Source organism: Ambystoma mexicanum, chromosome 2p (genome assembly GCF_040938575.1).
Source record: "Ambystoma mexicanum isolate Mex_15411 chromosome 2p, UKY_AmexF1_1, whole genome shotgun sequence".
NCBI lineage: Eukaryota > Metazoa > Chordata > Amphibia > Caudata > Ambystomatidae > Ambystoma > Ambystoma mexicanum.
Genome location: NC_090923.1, coordinates 1,390,182,922 through 1,390,207,943, shown reverse-complemented (window position 1 = coordinate 1,390,207,943; position 25,022 = coordinate 1,390,182,922). Strand labels below are relative to the sequence as shown.

Below are 25,022 nucleotides of genomic sequence, written 5' to 3'. Positions count from 1 at the left end.
CAGCTGGGGCGAGCATGCAGTTCAACAGCACTACGAAGCGTGGCAGGCAATATCTGGGCCTGCATTGCTCACAAGAAGTTTGAGGAGGGAAACCAAAACCCAGAGTGGTTCCTTTGTCCCTGGGTTACTGGGTGACCCAGCCCAGGGTCCCAAAGGATAAGGCGAGTCCTCAGTCAGCCCTTCCCAGACAGGAAGGTTGTCAGAGCTCTTGCTGGGTTGCATGTTCCAGTAGGCAGAGTCCAGGGTACCAGTGTCTCTGTGGGGAGGCCTAGCTCCAGACAGTTTCCCCAAATGTTCCTTGGGGGGGGACTTGGAGAGGGGGGGAGAAAATCAGTGAGGGGAAAGGGCTTGATCTTTAATTGGAGGTTTTATCTCAACCCACCTCAACTGAAGGGGACTTTGGGGCAGACGGTAGCTGCAATACAGTTGGAAGTGAAATCCATCTTCTGTAGTGCAGACATAATTCAATTAAAAGGTATGCCTCACCCCCTTAAATATCTAATCTTCCACAGTTTGATTGGTCCCCTTCCGCCAGTGTCCAATCCTAGCTGCCGTGTGCAGAATGTCATTGGGTGGTGCTAGTCCCAGAGTGATTTTATATCTGGAGGTGGGGATGGGGCACAGAAGTGCAGCGACCTAAAAGATTGAAGGATGATGGGACCCTTGTCTGAAGTGTTCTCTCCTGAGCTACTGGAACACATCCCATTCTCTGGTTTGCTCTTTCATTTGGGTGGCAGGACCTGTCCTTCAAAAATCAAAGTCTAGTTCTGGTCCCCAAGGAGGCAAATTCTGTTCTCTTGGACGGTAACATGCTTTCAGAGAGAGAACAAAGAGGGACTTCGAGAAATGGTTTGGAAAGAAACTCAGTGCTATAAACAAAGGCCCTGTCAGAAGAATGGGTCTAGGAATCAGAATGACAATACAATGACATGAAAAGGTTTAGACCACTTGAATTCTAATGTTATGATATGGCATTTCTAACGCGCCTATACACAAGTGTTTCAAGGCACTACGAGGCAAAGGAGGGGAAACGGATGGAAGACAGACAACGATCCTACTAGGCCAGGTGACATTGAGATCGCGCAAATGCAGGGGAGAAAGGGCGGGGAGGGAAAAGTGTGAGGGGGAGGGGGAAGTGCAGTACATAGGATAACAGTAAAAATAAATAAGTAAAGACAATAAATAGCAGCGCGGCCAGCTAGTGGCAAGTACACGGGTGAGTGCAGACTTCATGAGTCAAGTGCAGGTAGGGACTGTAGGGATACTGGAACAGTCCGAGTGCATGGGTTGCCAGGGGGACAGTGCGGGGGTGTAACTGGCAGGGGAGGGGCCCTGGACCCGAGATCAGAGGGTAGCCAGGTGACCAGTGCAGTTTCAGATTCAGCCAGGAGATCAGCAGGGGGAGAGGAGGAGAGAAAACAGAATCAAAGAGGAAGGTCTTGAGGGGTTTCCGGAACTGGCGATGGTTCCCCTCAAGTTTGAGAGAGGCAGGGAGGCTGTTCCAGAGGGAGGCCCCTGCAGAAGAAAGCAATCTGCCACCAACTCGCTGCTTGGAGAAGCGAAAGACCCTGAGGGAGTTGGAGGCGGATGAGCTCGAGAAGGAAGATACTTGGGAAGATAATTGAAGGTATTGAGGTACCAGGCCCTAGAAGGCCTTGTGGACAACGCAGAGGGTTTTGAACATAATCCTTGCTGCCATTAGGAGCCAGTGCAGAGATTTCAGTCCTGGAGAGATACCATCCATGGGCTTGAGGGCCAAGGACAAGCCTTGCAGTCCTGTTTGGATGAGTTGCAGGGGGCGGAGAGCAGAGGCAGGCAGATTTAGAAAGAGGCTGTTGCAGTAATCTAGCCTAGAGAGGACCAGAGCTCTGGAGACAGTGAGCTTCTGGGGGAAGGAGAGAAAGGAAGAATACCTCCGAGGCAGTTCAGCTGGTAGTGTGACTTCTTAGAGGCATCAGCGATGTGACGAGAGAAGGAAAGAGTGGGGTCGAAGATGACCCTGAGGTTTTTAGCCACACAGGTGGGAGCAGGAAGAGGGCCAAGAAAGGCCGGCCAGAGTGTGACAGGATTCAGCATTCAGAGTGAAGGAGGAAAAACAGAAGCATGCAGCCATCAGAGTCCCCATGGGGAGAAACTGAGAGCAACACTAAACTGCAGAGTAGGTGAGGAGGGACAAGATATATTACCTTAATATGAGAAGAATATGTGGCGTGGTGGATTCAAATCGATGTAGGTGTTCCCAGCGTGTTCCGGTTTATCCAGCATTTCACAAACCGGGACGCGCTGGGAACACCTACATCTAACTTTACAGGTAATGGTTGTGGCACCATCTCTTTACCTTTTCCCTCGACTTGCCCTGATCTTCAGAAACAGGCATTTGATTCCTTTTTCTGTACTTTTTTCAGTGCGGTTAAAATTGCTGCGCACCTGGGCGACCCGCTATAACAAGGAACGTGTCACCACAGGTCATTGTCTCGCTCCCGTCATTTCGCCCATGTCTTTCTCATTTTAAACAAACACCTTCCTTGAGAATTACGTTTCTAAACCCCTCTGGCTGAAATTTCCAGACGCACACTGAGCTACACCAATGCCAGTGCTGTCCTATTTATTTGAGTGTTTACATTCTGGGTATAGCACCCCTGTGTGGTATAACCATCTGTCCTGGTACATGTACACCTATGTATGAATCTAGCCACGCATGCATGTGTACATACATGTTCTTTGTGAACATTGCATAAACATAAGAAATTAGTGTTTATTAAGTTATTGTCATAAAAATAGACACCTAGATTTACTAAATCCATACATGGTTCATGGTTTATGTCTAGGTGGCTTTGCATATGGCTGAACACTGTCAGGACCTGCAGTGGGACTGAAGTTCTACAGTCTCACACTAGGACCGACTTGACAAGAGAAGTCATCCTGGTCTAGGATAAGATTTATCCCTATAGGTATACTAGAGAAATCCTGTATCCCCCACTGTCACTCATGTATGTGCCTCTTCTCCCCTCCCGGTTTCTCTCCCTGCTCTGTATCTTATACAGGCAGGTCCTATAAAGACACAAGCTAGATCCAGCTTCTCCTTCAACTAAAACAGCATCACCACCTGCTAGCTGTTCTAGCCCTGATGAAAGTGGGTCTTACCACTGAAACCGGTCGGCTCATCGTAACACTGTACCTGTGAAGTCAAATTAAATGAAATATGCCAGACTACAGTTTGATCTCTCAAGAAAATGAATAATAGGACTGATCAAGGACTTTTACTGTGTATATATGACACAGGGATTGAGATATTAAGTGAAAAATAAAAAGAACAAAAAAGAAACAGACACGAGGACCCCTGGTCCTTTTGCACTAACTATACCCACCCCCTAGCACGACGGTCACAGTGCTCAAAGTGCTACAACCAAAAACTAGGGAACTGTGGGTCTTTTAAAAGCACACCAGTCCCCTACGGAAACCAAATAGTCACAAATTGTTTCATTTAGAGGACAGTGCCCTTTTATGACAACCAACGAAAATGTTTCTAGAAAATGCTCTCCTTTTAGTAAAGCATTACATAAAGAATACCCAAATCCTATTGTGGTAACTTCATAGCCAAGGGAAGATTTGGGTACTGACCCCCTTCAGGTCCAGTACGTGGTTACCCCATCTTAAATTCTCAACAACGAAAAGATGGGCTTTACTACTTCATAGATTGGGTGGGATACGGGCCGGAGGATCGGTCTTGGGAACTTGCCCGGAATGTTCAAGCTCCAAGACTTGTCCAAGGTTCCATCTTAATTATCCAGACAAACCCAAACCCAGATCCTTCTGTGCGAAGTGGGGGGGGGGGGGGGAGTACTGTCAAGGAGCAGAGCTTGGGACTCTGTTGGCAGAACCTCATTGGGGCTTACACACACTTAAAAGCATGTAAAATAAAGAAAACAACAAAAGGCAAAAAACTGCAGCCTTATAGAAGGCTTCTATGTCCTCATTGCAGGAAAAGGACCTGCAAAACTACAATACCCAAGCATCCCTGGGCCAGGAACTACTTAACCAGGCCCATGTTGGATGAGGCACGCACACGCGTGCGTGCACACAAGAGCCAAAGCACTGGGCTTGTGCTTGAACACGCAACCCGAGAGGACGTGTCAGCTGGAACTCCCACTACCGGGACCAGCATGAGGGGCCACGCCCACAGCACTTCACCACAGGCCCCTCGCCTGCAAAAGATAAGCCGCGCTGCGCAGGGGGAGGCAAACAGCACAGGGGAAAATGCCGCACTAAGGAGCAGACCGCAGAAAGCCCACAGAGAGAAGCAGAGGGGCAAGCGCATGGGGCACAGCCCAGAATCTCAGGTCCCCCTGCCTCACTGAAGCCAAGTTCATGCCTAATCATTGTTTAGCGCCATAGACACTAATGGGTTGAATCCAATTGCGTATGTTTACGGAACAGCCCGAGCAGTGCAAATGCTCTGCGTGTGATTTGAATGCTTAATTAGCCCAGGCGACTTGCACCACGTTCGTGGCTAGCTAGAGCGACTCGGCAAGTCACAACCAGTCACGTGTGACGGGCAGCACGGTTGCACGAATGTTGACTAAACCCTACACCCCACGGCATAGGTGCAGCGCGGAGCCACGTGCGGCGTTAAAACCGCATGCCTATGGCAAAACTCTCACGTTGCATGTAACTAACATGAAGGCAGGAAGCAGACTCTGAAGGGGGCATTAACCCTGCGCATGTTCAAAAGTGGTGTGTGTGTGTAAACATGCATAGTAATTCCCACTCTCTTTGCAGCACTGACACTGCTCCATAAACCGGACCAGAGAGTGCGCAGGCAGGAGGCCAGCACTCACCCCAGTGATAAGTGCCTTTCTAGCCTAAACTGTGTAGTGTGTGCATTGCATGTATGTAATGTAATTGCATTTCATTGTGTTTTCCCATGTTCCCTGTCCTACCCACTTCCCCTCTCCTAACCCTCTTACCGGTTATCCTCGCAACCTGAACCCATCCAACCAACGACTCCCTAACCCTCTTTCCCTACTGGGGTCTCGGAGGCCTGTGTGGGCCTTCGCTTGCAGGCGAGCAGACCGCAGGGTGGGATGGTTGGTTCCTGCCACTCCGGAACCTGGAAACCAGACGCGTGACTGTGTTTCTCCTAGCCCGCCAAGAGAAACCAAATTGCCCAAAAGGATCCGCCAGATTCCAGCACCCCACATTAATCTGGAGTGTTCCACGAGGTTTCATCTGGTCCGCGGTCACCTTCAACCTCTTCATTTAACTTCTGATGGCACTGCTCATTAAAACGGACAAAGATAAACCAACACTCAAATGAATCGCAGCTTCCATCTAAAAACCGCTGGCATCAACGACATCCATCGCCTCAATAACTATCTGTTCCTAATCCAAGCCTGGAGGTCAAGTGACTACCTGAAGCTGAATGCAACAAAAACAAAATCATTCTCTTTGGAAACCACACCAAGCATGGCCAAGTCCAGAATTGGCCGACTGACAAGGTGTGACCGATTCATGTCACAACTTTCCCCAGCGCAAAATCTCTCGGAATTTAACAGGATTTAACCTCTCATTCAAAACACACATGCGTCATGAAAGGAGTATGCTACCAGCTTGCACTTCACTGCAAAGTCAAACCTTCCATCCATGCCCAAAGTTTCAGAATACTTACAGATTCAAGTTCCAGGACAGCAAAATAGTGCATTGTGGGAGATGAAGTGTTTTGATTTTGGGTATTCGAAATGACAAAGATGATTTTTTTTTTAATATAAATAAATAAAAAAAGCCGCATTTGAGACATGATATTGCATTTTCAAACCAGAACCGCTAATCTATTGCACTCTCTGCTGGCCACAGACAGATCTTGAGACACATGACCACTTATTCTGGAACTCACATTGTTTCATGCAGGACCACATATCCGATACGACAGATCCCAGAATTGACTTGGGCCAGAAGGAAGAATGGATCACCATAGATGAAACAGTTCCATTTTATAAGCCAACCTGCCAAGATTCCCACTGGCCGAGGACTAGGGAGTCACAGCATCTAATATTTCATTTTTCCAAATGCTGACATTAAAATGCCCTTACGCTGAAATAAATAGCAGATCTGCCCTAGCATGTAAAGTGGATGACTTGCAAGATTGACAGAGAACATCGATAAAATGTAAAGACATCGCCACAGTTCATAGTTACCCAGGCCTGGTGCTGCTGCTCCTGCTGATGGAGCTCATTCTCGTCTACACAAGGCCGGTCAAGGTTAAACCATAAGGACTCCGTTACTTGTGGAAACAGCGACGGGAAGAGTGTAGACATTCTAAACGAATACACAAAAATAAAACATTTAATAACATAAAAGGACTTTGAATTAACAAACGATGCATGTATTTTTTTTATTAAAAGTATTTGACAGTTTACTAAAAACGTTTACACTTCGATAAGAACAAGTAAAAAAAATACTGGAGCAAGATATACGTAATAAGAGCATAGTAAGAGCATAGAAAACAACAAAATTACATCATCTTTGTTCAGACCAGAATAAACAAGGGTATTCGAGATGTACTTAACCGTTGGCCATAAGACTAAGCCCATATCTCCTTCCATGCTGCTTCCCCCTCAGACATTCTGCTCTTCAGGCCCTGAAGAATTTCCTCTAGGAGTGATGTCAGGGCAATTATTAAGGCCTGGTTAGAAGTAATCATTAGCCTTTCCCATAGGTTTTTAGTCAGTACCCGCTCGGTCGGATGTATGAAGCCCCCAAGTGGCTAATTCTAAGAGGCAAGAAAAAAGGGCACCCCAAGACCAGGTGAGCCAGTCATTCTATTGAGTCTGAGCCACACATCCGGCACACATGCATGCCTCTGGGTATGTCCATTTTAGGCCCCATAACTTCTAGGATAGGTAGGGCATTTAGATTCATTTTAAAGTAGAGATTGCAGTGCTTTTTGGATGTAAACTTCTGCAAGTAAGTTCTTAGCTTAAGTGATGGTGTGAATAGATGATGGTTGTCCTTGAACAGTACCAATCTATTTAAATCGCAGCGATCGTTAATTTTGTCCCAGACGATGAGGTTCCTTTTTAAAATAAATGTTTAACAAAATCACGGTCTAAGGAGTCCAACGAGATCATGGTACCAAAGTTCTCGCATTTCTTATGAAACCCAAGCAATGATGAAGAGTGACTCAAACTACCCCTTAAGAGGTTGGTCATATAGAAACAAAGGGACTTTCTATCGGCCTCCATGTTCTTCGAGGGCAAAGACAAGCATCTTTTTATGTACTGGGCCCACCAGGATGTGAGACCCAACTCCAGCCTAATGGCACTTATGGGCGTAGACTTTGGGAGACCCAAGACAGTTTTAGACTTTCCCTTCCAATCTATGTAAGAAGGTTCTGTTGGGAAAAGACATCAGTTCACAACCATACAATACAGTAGCAGTGATCTTCAGTTTATACAGCTCAATGAGCGGTAATAAAAGAGAAAGTACAAAGCCTACTCCAATGGGCCTTCATAAGAGCAAAACGAGGTCCCGGTTTCGTTATCATTCTTTCTCTCTGCAATACGAATTGTTTTGGTGAAAGCAAGAACGCAAGCTAGATTATAGAGGGAACGAGTTTGGTTCTGGTCTGATTTAGGGTGCAGGAGTAGGATTTGGGCCTCCGCTTTGTGGAATAGGACAAGCCAAATGACTACCAGGGATTAATTTCAAGATGTTTCCTCTCCATGTACCTGGATACCACGTCCGGAAGCCTTTGGAGACCAACAGCTTTGAAACACATGGCGTATAGGCGCTATATAAATAAAGAACCAATCAAGCAGGAGTCTAATCCATTTAAAACGTCATCCACATAATCAATGAATCTTAGATCCACCTGTTTGGGCGTGTACCCTTCCCATGACAGGGACTCCTTCCACAAGTCTGCCAGGAAGAGGTTAAAGAGAATGGGTCCAAGAACGCAACCTTCAGGGACCCCTCTTGTAATAATGATCGGGCTAGATAGACTAAACACTAACACAGAATTATTACTGTAAAGGGACTGAATCATTCTCAAGAGGCCCCGATAGATACAACACTTCTCCAGCTTCTCCGAGAGGAGGGCTATGTTGAGGTTATCAAAAACTGCTGTTGGGTCCAAAACTGCAACATATAGTAACTTGCTGAAGGTGCCACCTAGGTCAGAGGTGCAAGTGGATAGAGTCAAAGTGCTTACCCATGTCCCCACCTCTTTCCTGGAACCCCTTTGCAGGGGGCTTAGTAGATACTTACTCTCCACCCACTTACTGAGATCTTTTAAGAATAGCTTAGCAAAGACCTTAGCCGAGGAATTGATTAAAGCGATCAGACAGTAATTGGCTGGGTCCGATCTGGCCCCTGATGTAAAAATTGGGACAATAGTAGCTTTGTTCCATGAACTGGGGCAGTCTTCAGCAGCCGCAGTATGAGAGAATAATTGGAACAGAATGCCAGCCCATAAAACAGCATTATCTTTAAAAAATAAATTGGAGACCACGTCCGGGCCACTGGCTCCTGAGTTGTTTAGCTTCTCAATCACCATAATAATATCATCTCTGTTAAAGTTGATAAGCCACCGAGCACGTTCCAAGCAATCAATACACTGGAACTATTACCCCGCCAACCCCCTTCCGGGTTACATTTTGTAAAGAGGTATTCCGACCAGGTGCTTTCAGACACACAACCTACCTGGAGAGGTGATTGCTTAGAAACAGTGCCGTCAATTATTCTCCATATTGAATCAACGTCCTTATCAAATAGTTTCCTAAACAATATCTGGTTTTGATCAATATAGAGGTTAAGTTTGTGGTTCCTGAGCCATCTGGAGTATGCCAATCTTACAGTTCTTTTTTCATCTTTAGCGAGGCCGTCCAACGAGATCTCAGAACGGGACAACAGTTTAAGGGCCTTTCTTTTGTCCCTTTAATTCTTGTTGACAGGAGCGTCAAAAGGTTATTGAAGTGTGGGTGCAAAACACAAGGATCGAACGTTAGAATCGTGACTCATCATGCCCAGGTTGTTGATTAAATGATTAAAGACACTAGGACTGTTACTAGCATTTTTCTCCGCTCCAGAGAGCCCTTCCCACCAAAAACGGAGTCTGTTATTGTCATTGGCCAAGTTCCTTCCTATCCCAATCCTAGGCCTAACTCCAGCTACCAACAGATTTACAGGCCTTGTTCTATTCACCAATGGAGAGATGCCCAATAAGATTAGTGAAAGCATCGAGTGGTCGCTGCAAGGGGTGTTAATTATCTCAAATGAGCAAATATTATCATGGTCCACATTAGATAGAAAAAGGTAGTCCATAATCGATTGAGCCAAGATGTTGTGCCAAGAGGGTGTCTTTGCCCAGCGACCCATCAAAAAAGTAGGTTAATTTGGCTGAATCCTCATCAAAGATGACCCAGCCCCACCGTGTGAGAGTCTCTGGACCCTGCTCCACTGAGGTGGGAAGCTGGTACAAACCTAGAATTTAAGTCCACCCCAAAATCAGCATTATCCACACTGACAGCACAGTAACAGTTGAGGTCTCCCCCTACCAGAACTGGTGCCAGAGGGTGCATGTTTCCCCACTTCATAAGCAAGTTATCTAGGTCCTCTAATGCCTCTGCAATCGGGGAGCAGATCGAATTGAAATAGATGTTAAATCAACAAATGTATATAAGATGGTCCGAATTTGTCGATCAATTCTGTTGCTAATAAAGCCTCGGATTTACAGCACCAGTTCTTAAGAGTGCGACCACAGCTAGCCCTGATGGTAGTCTACAATCCTCCTCTAGGGCAGCCTCGTATTCCCTTCCTAGCAGCTTTATAATTAACCATTTGGCCATCGATACCCGGCTTTTTTAAAAGCCAGGGTTCAAGAAACATAATATCAAAATTAGACCAGGAAGAACAATAAATCAGGGTGTATAAAAGAGTTGTGACCCCATGAGCGTTCCAGCATAGGATGGAAGTTTTAGAATCCGGGCCTTGCAGCTGGAATGGGTGGCAAGGTGTTGGCAAGCCAGTCCCAACCAGCGGCAGGCTGGGATCTATGCGTGTGCCACTGACGATCGTATTCAAAGTGACATTTTATTGATGAATTGTGTTTACGAGTTCTATACTGATTAAACACATTGTTATCATAATAACAGTGAAAACCATTAAGCCGGAAGTCCTCTCGGTGTTAGAATACCAAGGTTTCTATCAGCTTCGAATGGATATAAGCCGCACATCTACCCAGATAACATCTGACAAATAGGTGAACGGATTTTATGTCCAACGTTGAAATCGAAGACAATTCCACAACTGAAGAGAGGAGAGACAACAATCTTGTTCGATTTAGCATAACGGACATATCTTCTTCGAGAACTGAATCAAAATACAGCAGAGTTAAGGAACCAGCCAAGGAGCTGATTTTGCAAGGTTCAGTGTGCCCTGCTTCCAGATTCTCACAGCGCCTTTGTATTGGATCCATATGAGTTCGAACTGGACTAGTGCTACATCTGTCCAGAAAAGGATTGTACATGGAAGAAGGAATCGCGGTATTCAGATGGATTTGTGGCTTGCTGGTTGCTAAAGCCCTCACCGGTTCCTTAGTCGTGTTGCAATTTGCGGTTGGGAAAACAGTCGAGTGACTTTGCCTGCCGCGATTCAATGAAGATTTCAGGTTCCCGCTAGGCAGGATGGACTCAAGCCTTGGCTTCAGTTGTAGGGCGTTGCGGGCGGTTCCCTTCCATTTTTTTTCTGGACCCTGGCAGTCGAGCTGTGTCCTTAAGGCCCATGGACGATTGATCTTCCCCTCTGCTGATAAAGATCAATTTGCTTGCTAGTTTTGTTTTTTCCGGAATCCAGGGCTGAAGATTTCTGGGGTAGGCGTTTACTGCTTTGTGAAACTTCACTCTTCTTTGCTTTCTGAGATCTTCCGTGTCTAGAATGGAAGGTAGCAGCCCGGAATAGCGTTTCCTTGGGCGAGTGCCCCCCTTGATATTTGTTTTCCTTAAAACCAGACATCTGGCATATTACCAGGGAAGTTGAATCACAGTCCATAATAATGATGGATGTTCCGTCACCAAGATTCTTTGGAGAAGAGATGTTGACTAAGATCAGTACTTGAGCCACCCCCTTTATCCTGCGGCCTGAGTGCGAGTCGTTCAGGGGACCGGGTACGTGAGTTCTTGATGCTAGTAGGAGGGTGTAGATTTTGTTCAAGGAAGTCCAATTAGCCCTGACTTTGTGCGCCACAGTATCAAATAAACGAATAAATGATTGGATCACAATGTTTAGAGCAGATAGAGAGGTAAAATTCATGTCGGGGGGGGGGGGGGGGGTTAAGCTTGCCTTGAATCGACACCCTGAACGTAAGCGAGCTTCGGTCGACCCTGCTCAGGTTGTCTCCGCTCGAGTCCTCCAACTCGTCCTCTTGTTCCGAGACAGTAGAGACTTGGGTCATGCTAGGTTGCAGCGTATTAAACAGACCAGGTGACATGCTCAGTCTTTTGTCCAAGGTATGAAAGGCGCCAAGCTCTGTCTGAAGGCTAATCCCAGTAGCCGAATGGGAGATACTCAGCCGACGCTCAATGCCCATTAGGACAGGCCCAGAGATTTCATAGAAGTCCCCTCCTTAGGAAGCTCCTCTGGCGTAACCAAATCCATGACCGAAAAGGAGACTTGAGCTGTTTCACTGTATAGTTTATTGCTTTTAGACCGGAAGAAACTAGATATTTTTCCCTTATTGGGTACTTGTTGAATGGTACTCAACGATGAACCACTTCCTAAGTGGTAGCGTTTCTTAGGAGCCTTCGTTAATGGCGGGCCAGTAGAAAAAGCAGTGCATGAGTAGATTCAGGCAGGAGAAGGAGAGGGAGCGGCTCGATTCAACCAACTTATGCAGCGCAGCCATAGGGCTTGGGCTGCAAACTGCCGACTGCATTTCCAATTGACAGTCAGTTAAGAATTAACAATCATCTTTCCTGCACATGTAAAGCACACAAAGTCCACCCCCACCCTGCCGGTATACTGACTCAAATATAGCAAACATTAGATCTGATAATAGATCTGCAGATGATTAGACATAGGATAAATCAGGGGTCAGTCGCGTCCTCAGCTGAGCACTTGGCAGTGACCACCTAACACGCAAGGCCAAGCCAATGATTTCTCCCCCGTTCTGTGTACAAAACAATCTTTCGCTGCCTAGGTCCTAAAAGGAATCAAAGGCGAAGGAAAATCACAATCTTTCTCCAAAACGGAAGCACTTGGCAACTGCTCCAAAACAGAGGCACTTGGCTCCTGTGCTCCATGCCACGTACCTTTTGACTTTCTCAGAGGCAAGCACTTGAATAGCTCAATGGCCGGTTACCAACACGCTGGGCCATCACACCGCCACCCCGCAAACCTCAGTCTCTCGTGTCTTGGCGCCAGATACCAGTGGACACACTACTCCCAGCACCTCTGCTCACTGCAAAAGGCGCAGTTCACTGTAATCCTTAGAGGACAGACCTCAACAATGTGCCATAACACCACAACGCTACAGCCGCTTCCGACACGTCTGAGCCAACCCGAAATCGATGCATGTAATTAGTTACATTACAGTTCCATGAAAGTGATATTGCAAAAGCTGCCTGCTTTGCGCTTTTTGGCAAAAGGAGTCAGTTTGCTGACCCACACATACATATGTAACTGCTGAGTGAATTAATGCCCTAGTTCTGGGCATCACATTTTTTTACTGAAAGGATCACATGTGGGAATTGCAACATAATTTTGTATGATTTTCGGTAGCTCCTTAAGTTATCGCGGATTTGTAGCGTTCCCACTTGACATCCAAAGGCTTTCAGAGTGCCCGTATGGCTGGTGATGTTTACTGAGAAGTACAATTGATAGTGGGGGAGGAAAGGGGATGGGGGAGAATTACTGGAGCACTTGCCAGAAATATAATTATCAGACTTAAAGGAGAGACAGCAGTAGAGCATGGACACAGAGGCGGTAGAGTGAAGGTGCAGTGGCAATGTGAGCTCCCTTGCACAGCCATCCCATGTGCCCTCCCCCACTCCACCTCTATAACAGGTAACAGTGTTTCTCAATGTTTGCTCACATATATTTTTAACAAAAGCGTATTCAGAGATGGGAGAACTTCAAAAAAGATGGGGAGTAAACACCAGCCCAATACTGCATAGAACAAGCAGATCCAACCTTACTTGGGGCATTTGTGAAGATTTGTGTCATCAGCGAGAGGGATGGGGTGACTAGGGAAAAGTTGCATGGGCGCTCAACAAGACTAGTTTTAAAAGTAGAAATGGGGCAATGTTCCAGATAGTTTGTTTGTTTGTTTGTTTATTCATTTGTTAAGCGCACCAGACTCGTAAGTAAAAGGGCGCAATGTCAAGGAAATGCAAGGCTTACATGATTACACAGGTTACAGACAGGATAAATACAATATGAACAATAGGACTGTGGCTAGTTTGCATGAATGCGGGAAATATACAATATGAACAGTAGGGCTGTGGCAGTATAGTATGATTACAGGATATATACAATATGAACAATAGGGCTGGATCAAAGGTGCGTGCACTAGGATATAAAACTTATATGAGTACACATGCATGGGCAGCAGTATTTACATAGAGAGAGTATAGCAAGGTATACTGTTTCTTTCTATAGTCTCTAATCGCGAGCCTGGGATTCGAACCTGTGTTGCTATGCATTGTCTTGACAAATGCGTTGCCCCTGTGTTATCCTCCCGGTCTAATCTATACATAGGTTATGTTATGTTGCAGTTAAATAGCACCTTATGTACCATTGGCATGATCTCAAAGTGCTGGTAGGTTGAACGCTCTCGGGAACCTAAGTTCAAGTCAGTAGAGAGAGAGAGGGATAGAGTCATGAGGTGCTTGTGAGCACCGGATATGTGTGCAGCAGGTGTGGCATTCGTGTGATAGCTGCTTCTTAGCGGTAGGTGTGGTGGTTGGGAGATCAGGAGTATGTGTTCGTTCTGGCACGTTGTTATCCAGACCGATTCTGGCTGCGTTAGGCCCGAGGAGAACGCTTGGCTGGAGGGCGAGTAGCCAGCTGTGTGTAGTTAGGATGATGTGGAGTATGAGACAAGTGATGGTATGAGAACAGCTATACCGAATGGTGTCATAGTATCGCTGTGTTCTAGTTGAGTGGTGGTGAAAGGAGAGTAAGCGTGGGGATGTGATATGGTGGTTTAGCATAGGTGCTTGTGATCGAGCACACTCAGATAGTTCCTTGTACTCCGACCGTTCCATTCACTCTACAACGATCGGTTCACTCCGTTTTGTGCACTTTAACCATTTTATGCACCCCAACCCTTCCATGCACCCAACCCTTCCATGCACCCCAACACCCACTTCATCCACCTACTTCATCCGTTCCATCCACCTACTTCATCCGTTCCATCCACCTACTTCATCCGTTCCATCCATTCTATGCACCCCATCCATTCTATGCATTTCAGATCGTTTCATGTACTCTACTCATTTTGTACAGTGTCCATTCTGTGCTCTTCATCTGTTCCGTGAATTCGATCCGTTGGAAACATTCGCTCATTTCTATGCATATTATCAGTTCGATCAGGTCTATGAATTCCTTCTGATCACTGCACTTCATCTGGATCTATGCATGCTATCCTTTCATCATCTGGTCTGCTCATTTCATTTGTTCTACTCACGTTATCGCTTCCCCATGTGTCATCCATCCGCATACTTGATCCGTTCCATACACCCTGTTTCACCCGTTCCATCCAGATACGTCATCCGTTCATCAACCTACTTCATCATTCCATCAACTTCATCTGTTTCGTCCATACACTTCACCCGTTCCACCCGCTTCATCCGTTTCAACCACATACTTCGTCCGTTCCATCCACCTACTTCGTCCGTTCCAACCTCTTATTTTAGACGCTCCATCCACATACTTCACCTGTTCCATCTATATACTTCATCCGTTCCATCTGCATATTTCACCCGCTCCATCCATGTACTTTTCTCGTTCCATCCATTTCCACTGTTCCATCCACATATTTCCCCAACCTTCACCATACTTCATCCATATACATCATCCGTTCCATCCATCCACTTCCCCCGTTCCATCCACATACTTGACACGTTCCATCCACCAGCCTCACCCATTCCATCATCCCACTTTCACCGTTCCATCTACAAATTTCACCCGTACCATCCACAGGATTCACCTGTTGCTTCCCTATACTTCAGCCGCTCTATACACCCACTTCACTAGTTTCATCCACTCACTTTCTCCATTCAATCTAGCTACTTCCCTCGTTCCTTCCACATACTACACCTGTTCCATTCACCCAACTTCCTCCAATTTCATCCACCCATTTCGCCCGATCCATCCACATATTTCATCTTTTTGATCTACATACTTCATTTGTTCCACACCAGTTAATCTTTCCCACCCACATATTTCATCCGTTTCAACACCACACTTCGTCCGTTTCAAATCCATACTTCACCCGTACCTTCCACATATTTCAGCCGTACCTTCCAGCCTCTTCATCGGTTCCTTCCACCACATTACTAGTCCGCTCCACACCCTATGCGTCCGCTCCACACCCTATGTACCCGCTCCACATTCTACACACTCGCTCTACCAGCTCCACACTCTAGAACAACCGCTCCGCACTCTACATCTGATCAGCACCCTCACAGCATACATCCGCTCAACACACTACCCCGCTCAACATCCTACATGCGCTCCACGCTCTCATCTGCTCTAGGCTCTCATTCATTCTATGCTCTCATCCGGTCTACGCTCTCATCTTCTCCACCAACGTTTATCCGCTCGACCGCCATTTATCTGCTTCTCCGACATTCCACCGCTCCACCGATTTCGTCTGCTCCACTAGCTTCATCTACTCATCATGCATTATAGGTTCAACCAGTGTCACTCCATACTCTTCACTGCTTTGATCTATATTACTCGCTCTTTTCTGTTTGCCCTTTTTAGCATACATTAGAGGTTATTCGTTTTTGCTTTCTCGCTTGGATCTTGATGCTTGATTGTTATTTATGTTATTGTTATTTAAGATTTAGTAGTTTGGGCTAATTTGAATTGCTGTTACCCACTTTATTCCTCTTGTCCATTACTTTTATTTAATCTATTTCATTAATTTCAACCACTTTACTGTTCTTATACGACTAGTTATTTTTTTTATATAGTTCACTGTTTGATCCTTTTTACTCATTCTGTTTTGTTTATCCTTTTAGTTTACTTTAGAGGTTAGTTTCCGATTTTTACTCTGATCGTGATGCTGGATTGTTATTTATGATCTAGCAGTTTGGGCTATTGTTATTGAGTTGCTGTCGTCCAGTTTGAGTTAGCGGTCTGTTTTAGGGGAAGAGCCATGTTTTCAGTAATTTGCGGAAAGACATGAGGCCCTCGGTGAGTCGGATGTGGGGTGGGAGTGCGTTCCACAGCGTGGGAGCCAAGGCTGAGAATGATGATCCACCTAACCTGACAGAGTTCGTTTTTGGTATGACTAGGAGGCCGGCTGAGCTTGATCTTAGAGCATGTGCAGGGTGATAGGGTTTTAGTTTGTCTTGCAGATATGGAGGTCCAGTTTTATGCAATGCTCGGTGAGAAATGCATAAGGTTTTGAAGGTCACCCTTCTGGCAACCGGAAGCCAGTGCAGTATTTTGAGGGCTGGGGAGATGTGGACCCTTGGGCCAAGTGCTAGTAGGAGTTTGGCTACAGCGATTTCTGCTCTTTGTAGTTTAGTCAGTTGGTATGCATGGAGTCAGAGGTAGAGGGGGTTAGCATAGTCCAGTCTTGATATAACAATTGATTGGACCGCGGAGAGTCTGTTGGGAAAGGAGAGGTATGGAAAGATTCACCTAAGCGTTTTAAGGTGGTAGTGGCAAGACTTTGAGACGTTGATGACTTGGCGCAAGAGGGTTAGGTCTGAGTCTAGGGTGCATCCAAGATTTTTAACTGAGTTAGAGGGTGTCGGTGAGACGCCCATGGCAGATGGCCAGCGTAGTAGGTGTGGAAGGAGTTTGGTGTTGCCGCATAACATGATATCGGTTTTGGAGGGGTTTAGCAAGATGTGGTTTGTGGTCATCCAGAGATCTATGTCGAGGAGGCAGGAAGCGAGGTCAGGTCGGCAGTCGGGGTTGGAGTTCAGGAGTTTTAGAATTAGTTGAGTGTCATCGGCGCAGTTGTAGCACAGGATGTTGTGCGAACAAATTATTCGTGGGAGGGTGGCCATGTAGAGGTTAAACAGGAGGGCTGATGGGCATGCTCCTTGTGGAACTCCAGTGTCGACTGTCGAGCTTGGGAGGAATAGGAGGAGAGTAGGGTTATTGGTTTTCTATTATTGGGGAAGGATGCTATCCATTTGAGGGTGGTTCCACGAATTCCTAGGGAGTGGAGGCGATCAAGAAGGATTGAGTGGTTGATTGTGTCGAAGGCGGCGTATAGGTCAAGAAGGATTAATGCAACGCATCCGGCAGAATCTGCTGTGTTTTTAAGGTCACCCCAGATTGAGGTTAGGGTGGTTTTGGTTACGTGTCGGGCTCTGAAACCTGATTGAGCGGGGTCTAGGAGATTGTTGGCTTCGACAAAGGCATTTAGATGGGAGTAGGCGGTTCGGTCAATGAGTTTGGCAAGGAACCTGGTGTTTGAGATGGGGCAGTCGTTTTTGGGTTCGAGAGGGTTGAGGGACGGTTTTATTTTATGAGACGTTTGACATGAACCGTTTTGAATGCCTCGGGAAAAATTCCTGAGGAAAGGGAGTCATTTATGATGGTTCTTGCATGTTCTCCGGCGCAAGTAGAGGCGAAAATCTCTTTGAGGGTTGAGGATGGGCAAGGGTCCAGCGGAGAGCCGGATGGTTTGCGGGCAGAGAAAAGCTTGAGAAATTGGTCAGTGGATATTGGACTGAAGGAGTCGAACGTTGGTTGGCCAGTGGTCATATGCGGTGGGGTGGCTGTTTTATTGGGTGGATTGCCTGGTGGGTGTAAGAGAGTTCGTTTGTTGGTTAGAGCGTTTGTTCTTGCGAGAGCTGTGTTGTAAAAAAGTGGAGAGAGAGAGAGAGTCGCACAGCGATTGTGAGGGGGTCGGAAGGGTGGTGGTACATGTCGGTTTGGTGAATTCGGCCATGATCTTATGAAGTTCTTTGCTGGGGTTTTTACAGTTTAGGATTCAGGAGTTGTAGTGGGCTTTTTTTGCTTTCCGTATTTCAGCCTTGTACTGGTGAAGGTGCCGGGCCAGGGTGGATCTGCTCAGGGGCGTTTTGTTTTGCCACCATTTGCGTTCTAGAGATTTATATAATTATTTAGTGGTCTTTAGTTTGGGTGTGAACCACCTAGGGAAACGGCCACGGCGAGCTGAAGGTTTGCAAGAGGGCGTGAGCCGCATTAGTGAGGAGTTGACCCATGAGTTAAAGGCGTCGGTGGCTAGTTGTTCATTGCGTAGGCAGGTAGGGGGAGGAGACTGGAGGAGTGTGTCGGCTAGGTCAAGATGGATCTTTAGTTTCTTCCAGCATTTGCTTAGATTCTGGTTCGGGCAACGGGAGCGGGTTGGGTGAGCAAATGATGAAGGAAACAATGAAATGATCAAACCAGATTATTGGGGGGGTGGGGAGCGGGGGGGTTTAGATGTATCAGGTTGCGGGAGCTGAAGATGGTATCAAGTGTGTGTCCTTTACAGTGAGTCGGGCCATTTATGTGGGTTTAGAGGTTAATCATGTCTAGGCCGTCAACTAAAGAGTGGGTCATAGGGTTGGTGGGGATGTCAAGCCATATGTTGAAATCTCCTAGCAGGGTGAGGTTAGGATGGTTTAGTTGGAGGGTGGCGACAGAGTCGCAGAGGTTGTTTGAGAAATGTCTGTCGTAGCCAGGAGGTCTGTATATGATTAGGAAGCTGGGGGAGAACAAGGGGGGGGGAATAGTTTGACGAGGAGTGATTCGCAGGAAGGAATGGAAGGTTGGTTGTCGAGGATTGAGGCGTGGAAGTGAGACTTTAAGGCGATTGCAATTCCTCCTCCTCTAGAGGGGCGGTTCAGTGGGATGAGGAAATAGTCAGGGGGGAAAGCTTCATTGGCGATAGGGGCGAAGTCATCAGAGAACCAGGTTTCCATGATGAAGACCAGGTCTGGTTTGTCAAAGACGAGGAGGTCAAAGATGCTGTGTCTGTTTTTTGCTACGGATCGGCATTGAAAAGGATGCAGTTTACTTCTGTAGAGGAGGATTATGTGGGAGCGGCTGAGATGGGGGTTGGGAGGGCAGAGGGAGGAAGTTGGAGAGAGTGAGGGGCGGGGTGGTAGCTGGTCGATGGGAAAAGTAGGCGAGCAGAGGAGTTGGTGGGTTTGGGGTGGAGAGGCTGGACAGGTGTGTTGGGATGTTTGGGTTTGGCACGGGGGATTTGAAGGTGGGGTGAGGGTGGTTAGTAGTTTCTGTTGTGGATGGTGAGAATTCGAGGGAGAGGGGTTTCAGGCACAGTGAGGTTGGGGGGGGGGTGCTTGATGATGATTGAGAATGGGAAGATGAGGTGGTTGGACGAGACAGGAGCGGCAATGAGTACTGAGAGATTGAGGGAGACCAGGTACGTTTCCTCTTCAGTGTCTTTGTTGCGATCAGTGTATGAGAGAGTGCAGGTGGGTCAGAGGGTGAAAGGGACGTGGCTACTGTTCTTGCTAGGGCGAGGCGTGCAGTTTTAAGGGAGGGGAAGGAGTGTGGTCGCAGGTGGATGATGGTGGGCGTTGATGTGGGGGGCGGGGGAAGAATGTTGGCTGGGCTGTGTGTGCCTGGGAGGTTGGTGAGGGGGGTGAGGGTTGATCATAGTAGGTTGATGGGCTGTGGGGATGAGAGGAGCAGCCGTTTTAGGGTGGTTGGCTCGCCATCGTGCCCCTCTGCCTTGGTGTTTTGAGAGGGGATGGACAGGGGGTGTGGTGGAGGGTGGGATGATTTGGGGGCTTGCGGGCACGGGCCCACGTGGGTCATTTTCGGTGGATCTTGGTGGGATGGGTGTACTCATGGTTTGAGCTGTTAGGCAGCCACAGATTTACTGTTCTAATGGAAAGTAGGCCGCTGAATGCTTTAGGCAGATTTTCTAATGTAGCTAGATCCCAGAAAAGGGATTAGGCGGACTTTAAAGTGTATTTAGACTACAGATTTAGGTGGGGGTTTCTTAATGTGAACTGGACTTCAGATCTGCTATTAGGCGGACTGTCTAGTTGTAGCTTACAGCACTGATACGTGATTAGCTTGATTTTTTTCTAGGAAGCTAGGATACTAGACACTTTCTAAATGCATTTAACCAAAAGCAAAATTAGACCGCAGGAGTGCTATTAGGCACGTTTCAAGTGGACTTAAACCGTAAATATGCAATTTAAGAACACTTTCCAAGTGCTATTTCGTCACTGGTAATTATTCGGTGCACTTTCCAACTGCAATTACAACATAGGGATTCTATTAGGGATTCTTTCTAAAAGCTATTTTGTCACAGATATGGTATTGTGCAGGTTTTAATGCAACTTTCAAATGCGATTATGCACAGATATGCTTATTAGGAGGACTTTTTAAGTTCACTTATGCTACGGATGCGTTATTGGGAGGACTTTCTAAATTCAGCTGGAGTTACACCATAGGGATGCTATTAGGGACTTTTCTAAAAGCTATTTTATAACCTGTATGATATGACTTTTAATGCAACTTTCTAAATGCAAATATGTCATACATAAGCTATTAGGAGGAATTTCTGAATGCAGCTTTCTCAAATGTAATAATGCTACTGATATGCTATAGGGCATATTTCCGAGTGCAAACTTTCTAATGCAATTTTGCCACAGATATTCTGTTCGGCAGACTTTCTCAATGCAATTATGCCAAAGATATGCTATAGGGCAGACTTTCTCAATGCAACTATGCCACAGATATGCGATAGGGCAGACTATTTGAAAGTAATTATGCTACAGATATGCTATAGGGCAGACTTTCTCAATGCAACTTTCTTAATGCAGACTTTGAATGCAACTTTCTCAATGCAATTATGCCACAGATATGCTATAGGGCAGACTATGTGAATGCAATTATGTTACGGATATGCTATAGGCAGACTTTCTCAATGTAATTATGCCACAGAAATGTTATAGGGCAGACTTTCTCAATGCAATTATACCACAGGTATGCTATAGGGCATCCTTTGAAATTCAACTTTCTCAATGCAATTATGCTACAGATATTCTGTAGGGCAGACTTTTACAATGCAATTATGCCACAGGTATGCTATAGTGCAGCCTTTGAAATGCAACTTTCTCAGTGCGATTATGCTACAGATATTCTGTAGGGCAGACTTTCTCAATGCAATAATGCTACAGATATGGTTAACCGTCATCCTCTCCATCCTTCACCATACTATTCTCATTCACTGGTCTTCAATCCCACAATCCCAGTTCTCCTCTGGGCACTCATGGGTAACATATTACATTGGCCTCAAAGCACTGAACAACAGAATACAGATTCACAATATCTTCCAGGGTCTGGGCTGACGGTTCCAAATTTGCACCATTTGATCCAGGATAGCACGGGGAGGGCTAGATCAATATAAAAAGGTTGCGATTGGCTCTTCGAAGACTCGTATAGTTGAGCCATCCATCATAAAGCTCCAAGAAGTGGCCCAGGTTGTTTAAAAAGGTAAGATGCATCAGTTCAATATGAGAACATGTAAACAAGGATGCAAATGACATACTAACTTGGCCTTTCAGTATTCCATTTATTGCCCCTTCACCTGCACTTTTTGTATCGTCTTCCTTTCCAAACCTCATGTGCCTGTGTTATTTGGAGTAGTAAAGTAATGTTAAAATGCAGTATGTTCTTATGTTTGCCACATTTTTGCTTTTGTGCAGAGTTGGGACTAGGTCATGCTACACGCTAAGCTTGACGTCATTGTTCTAGTCTCTATATTTACATGCAAATAAAAAAATGAGAAGAAACTGATCTTGTTCAAAGTACCTTCTTCCTCTTATTTCCTAAAACAATCTTACTAGAGCCCACAGTTCTAAAAGATTAGACCAACAGTCTTCCATATTGATGTACTCCTGGCCCAAATCTGTCCTGGATAGGTATGGCTACATGCTTGTCCCAATACAAATAAAGCCAAAGATATTCGGATTGATTTTCTATACTCTGGCCTGGTGGACAGATGTATAGAAGGCCAACCTAGTATTGTGACCGGGACAACACTGGCACCAGTTTGTGGATTGGGACCAGACAGTCCCAGTCCACTTCCTGGTAGCAAACACACATAGCCCTCCAGTAGCCCACCAAATGTCTCCGCTTTCCCGGGCACTGGCAGTCCATATAAGGATTTTCATTCCTGCACAGGCCAGGAAGAAGGAAAAAAAAAAGACAAGATGGCCAAAAGGACAAGAGGAAAAACTGCGTGGGATTGCCATGTTTGACCACTAGCCACAGTTAGTAGCCAAACACAGTAAACATGGTATGACTAAAACTAAATGCACCAAACGAATTGTAAAAAGTCACTGCTGCCACCAGCTTGTCCCTTTAGCACACCTAGAGTAACCGAAAATCCTCTGAATGTTAGTGTAGGATACATCAAAAAGTGTACCCCATTGTACCGCATTGTACAATGATAAAAAATGACCACAAGTGGAAACACGTTACTAAAAGTAGTACCAAAGTAAGTAGACTTAAGGCAAACAATGTTTCCCAGTACTGACAGTCTGAATACCATGTCAGTTTCTCCATGACAGATGAGCAGAAAGTCAGTGTAGGGAAACCTAGGCTTCACTGCACTGTCAAAAGAGCAGGTCATATACAAAAATAAAAGCAAAAGGTTTGGGGGGTCCATAGAAATGGAAGGACAGGTGCTGTAAAGAGGAATATTTCTTAAATACCAGGGTGTAGAGAAAAATCTTTTATGTAATGTCAGGAGTCTGGACGGGGAGCACAGGGCAAAGGGTTCAGAAGTCAAAAGCTGGAAATCAAGGAAAGGTTGAATAACAGGCAGAAATGGTGCTGCAAGCAGCAACAGCAACAGGATTCAAAAGCCAAAATGAGTATGTTCAGGAAAGGCAAAAACGGGTAACAGGAGCACGAACTCGCAGTGGAAGCAGTTGACTGACAACTGCTACTGTTCAAAGTGAGCTTATGATGGCCCTCCCAGTCAACAGGGTGGAGCTGATTGCAGTCTCAGTAGGGTGGAGCTGATTGCAGTCTCAAGCAGCTGTGTTCACTTAAGACCAGCCCTGCCTTCAGTAGCCTGCAGCAGTGGTTTCGAATTCTATGTCAAGACAGGAGGCTTCATAGTATGCATTATAATATTTACTTCTGACACCACAGCAGCAAAGAAAACTTTGAAAACAAAAACAAGTTTCGTTAAATCAAACTGAAAAACAGCATTTCAGTGACAATAAAGGAAGGAATCCCCAATCCAAAATGAAGAGTAGGTCATGCCCGGTTAGCAACCAATAGGAGACCCTCCCCCATGTAAGTCTCTTCCTTTAGTATCAAATCCTCTTTCTTTGCTGCGGCCACCACAAGAGAAGTACTTTTGTATTCACTTGTGTACGCTGTTACTATTGGTGTCTTTGAAGTGTAGAAACGTTGGTTTCTTTGGTTACATTCTTTGTTGCAGTACGGGTAAGCATGTGTCATTACAGGGCTGCAGACCCTTTTGTCCCTCATTTCCACTGAAGTGTTTGTTTTTCATTGTGCACGACCGCTTAGCCAATTTATTCAGCCTAGAGTAGTCGCATTCGCACGAACGGCCTCAGTGTTCCTTTTCCTCTGAGCCCAAGAGTTCTGTTAGTCTTTGACGCACGTGCCTGCTCGGCAAGCGCGTGTGTGTGTGGAAGCCAGCCCCTCCCTCTCTCATTGTCAGACGTGCTTCGTCTGTGTGTTTCCTGCTAGGCGTTCAGGCCCGCCTGATATTTATAACACTGTGGGTGTTCTCCCCCCCCCCCCCCCCCGCAAGTCTGCTCAGCTTCCAGGCTACACCTGTGATTTAATGGCACGCTGTGCGCACAATGTTGCCTGCCATAACCCTCATAAGGAGGCACTGTTGAGCAACACCTGCTCGGCGTTTGTTTTTCTTAAATTGCTGTGACTGGTTTCCTCAGTGTACTACAGCCGTTAAGTGGTACTAAGGACCAATTAAGTTGTATAAATAACACTTTGTCTTCTCTTCATTAATTTACAGTTTGTCACATCTATTTCTATTAACTAAGGTTGCAACCAAGAGTTTAGAGAGCCCTTCTTCAGCTATGCCAGTACCCAGGTTAGGCCTTCAAAGAAAAGTGAAAGCTCTGGGAAAGATTGCGGTTTTAAGGGTTCTAGGGAGGGCCCCCTCTCTGCCTCCCCTTTAGTTATTTATTTTTGTTGCTAATATAGCGCTTCAAGCCCAAAGGTATCTGTGTGCTTGCTTACAGAGAAAGGATACAGTAGTTGCACAGGTTACATAGGAACAGAAGCATAGTAGATGTGTAACAATTTGTTACACAGGTTACAAATAAACATAGAAGCAGGCACAGTGGTGTAAAAAGATACAATATTTACATGGTTACCTGGGGGGCCGGATGGCAGGAAGGTAATCTGATTTAGCAGGGACAAGGGTGGGGTGGCCCAAGCTTTGAGAGAAGAGGTACATTTTAGTTGTCTGTGGAATTCCTAAAAGGATTCTTGTGCTCTGAGGTGGGCCAGTAGGGCATTCCATTGTTTGGTTGCGACTGTGGGAAAGCTGCTGCTGCCTCTGGATTTATGGAGCTGGAATCTCAGGGTAGTGTGAAGATGTATGTAGGCCGTTCTGGTAGGTCTAGTGCGGTGTGGTATAGTGATTTACCACCAGCTGGTGGAGATATTTGTGCGTCAGGGTTAGTGTTTTGAATGTGATTCTGTCTTTTACAGGAAGCCAGTGGAGTTTTTGTCTGGTAGAGGAGATGTCAGCTGATTTGGGGATATTGAGCATCGCGCCGAGTGCATTATTTTGTAGGACCTGGAGTTTCCAGATGTTGTGTGTTTTGGTG

The 25,022-nt window shown here is 46.0% G+C and overlaps 1 protein-coding gene across 7 annotated transcripts in view; it reads right to left on the bottom strand.

Moving 5' to 3' along the window:
* Window positions 1–25,022, bottom strand: part of ANAPC15 (anaphase promoting complex subunit 15) — a 108,104-nt gene that overhangs the window by 56,990 nt on the left and 26,092 nt on the right. For all 7 annotated transcript variants that reach the window (XR_011302236.1, XR_011302234.1, XR_011302235.1 and 4 more), the window contains one exon: window positions 6,195–6,315. Coding sequence is in view for 4 of the 7 variants with exons in the window: in XM_069645819.1 (XP_069501920.1) it covers window positions 6,195–6,314 (120 nt within the window). In the remaining 3 variants the exon portion in view is untranslated. The remainder of the gene's footprint in view (window positions 1–6,194; window positions 6,316–25,022) is intronic.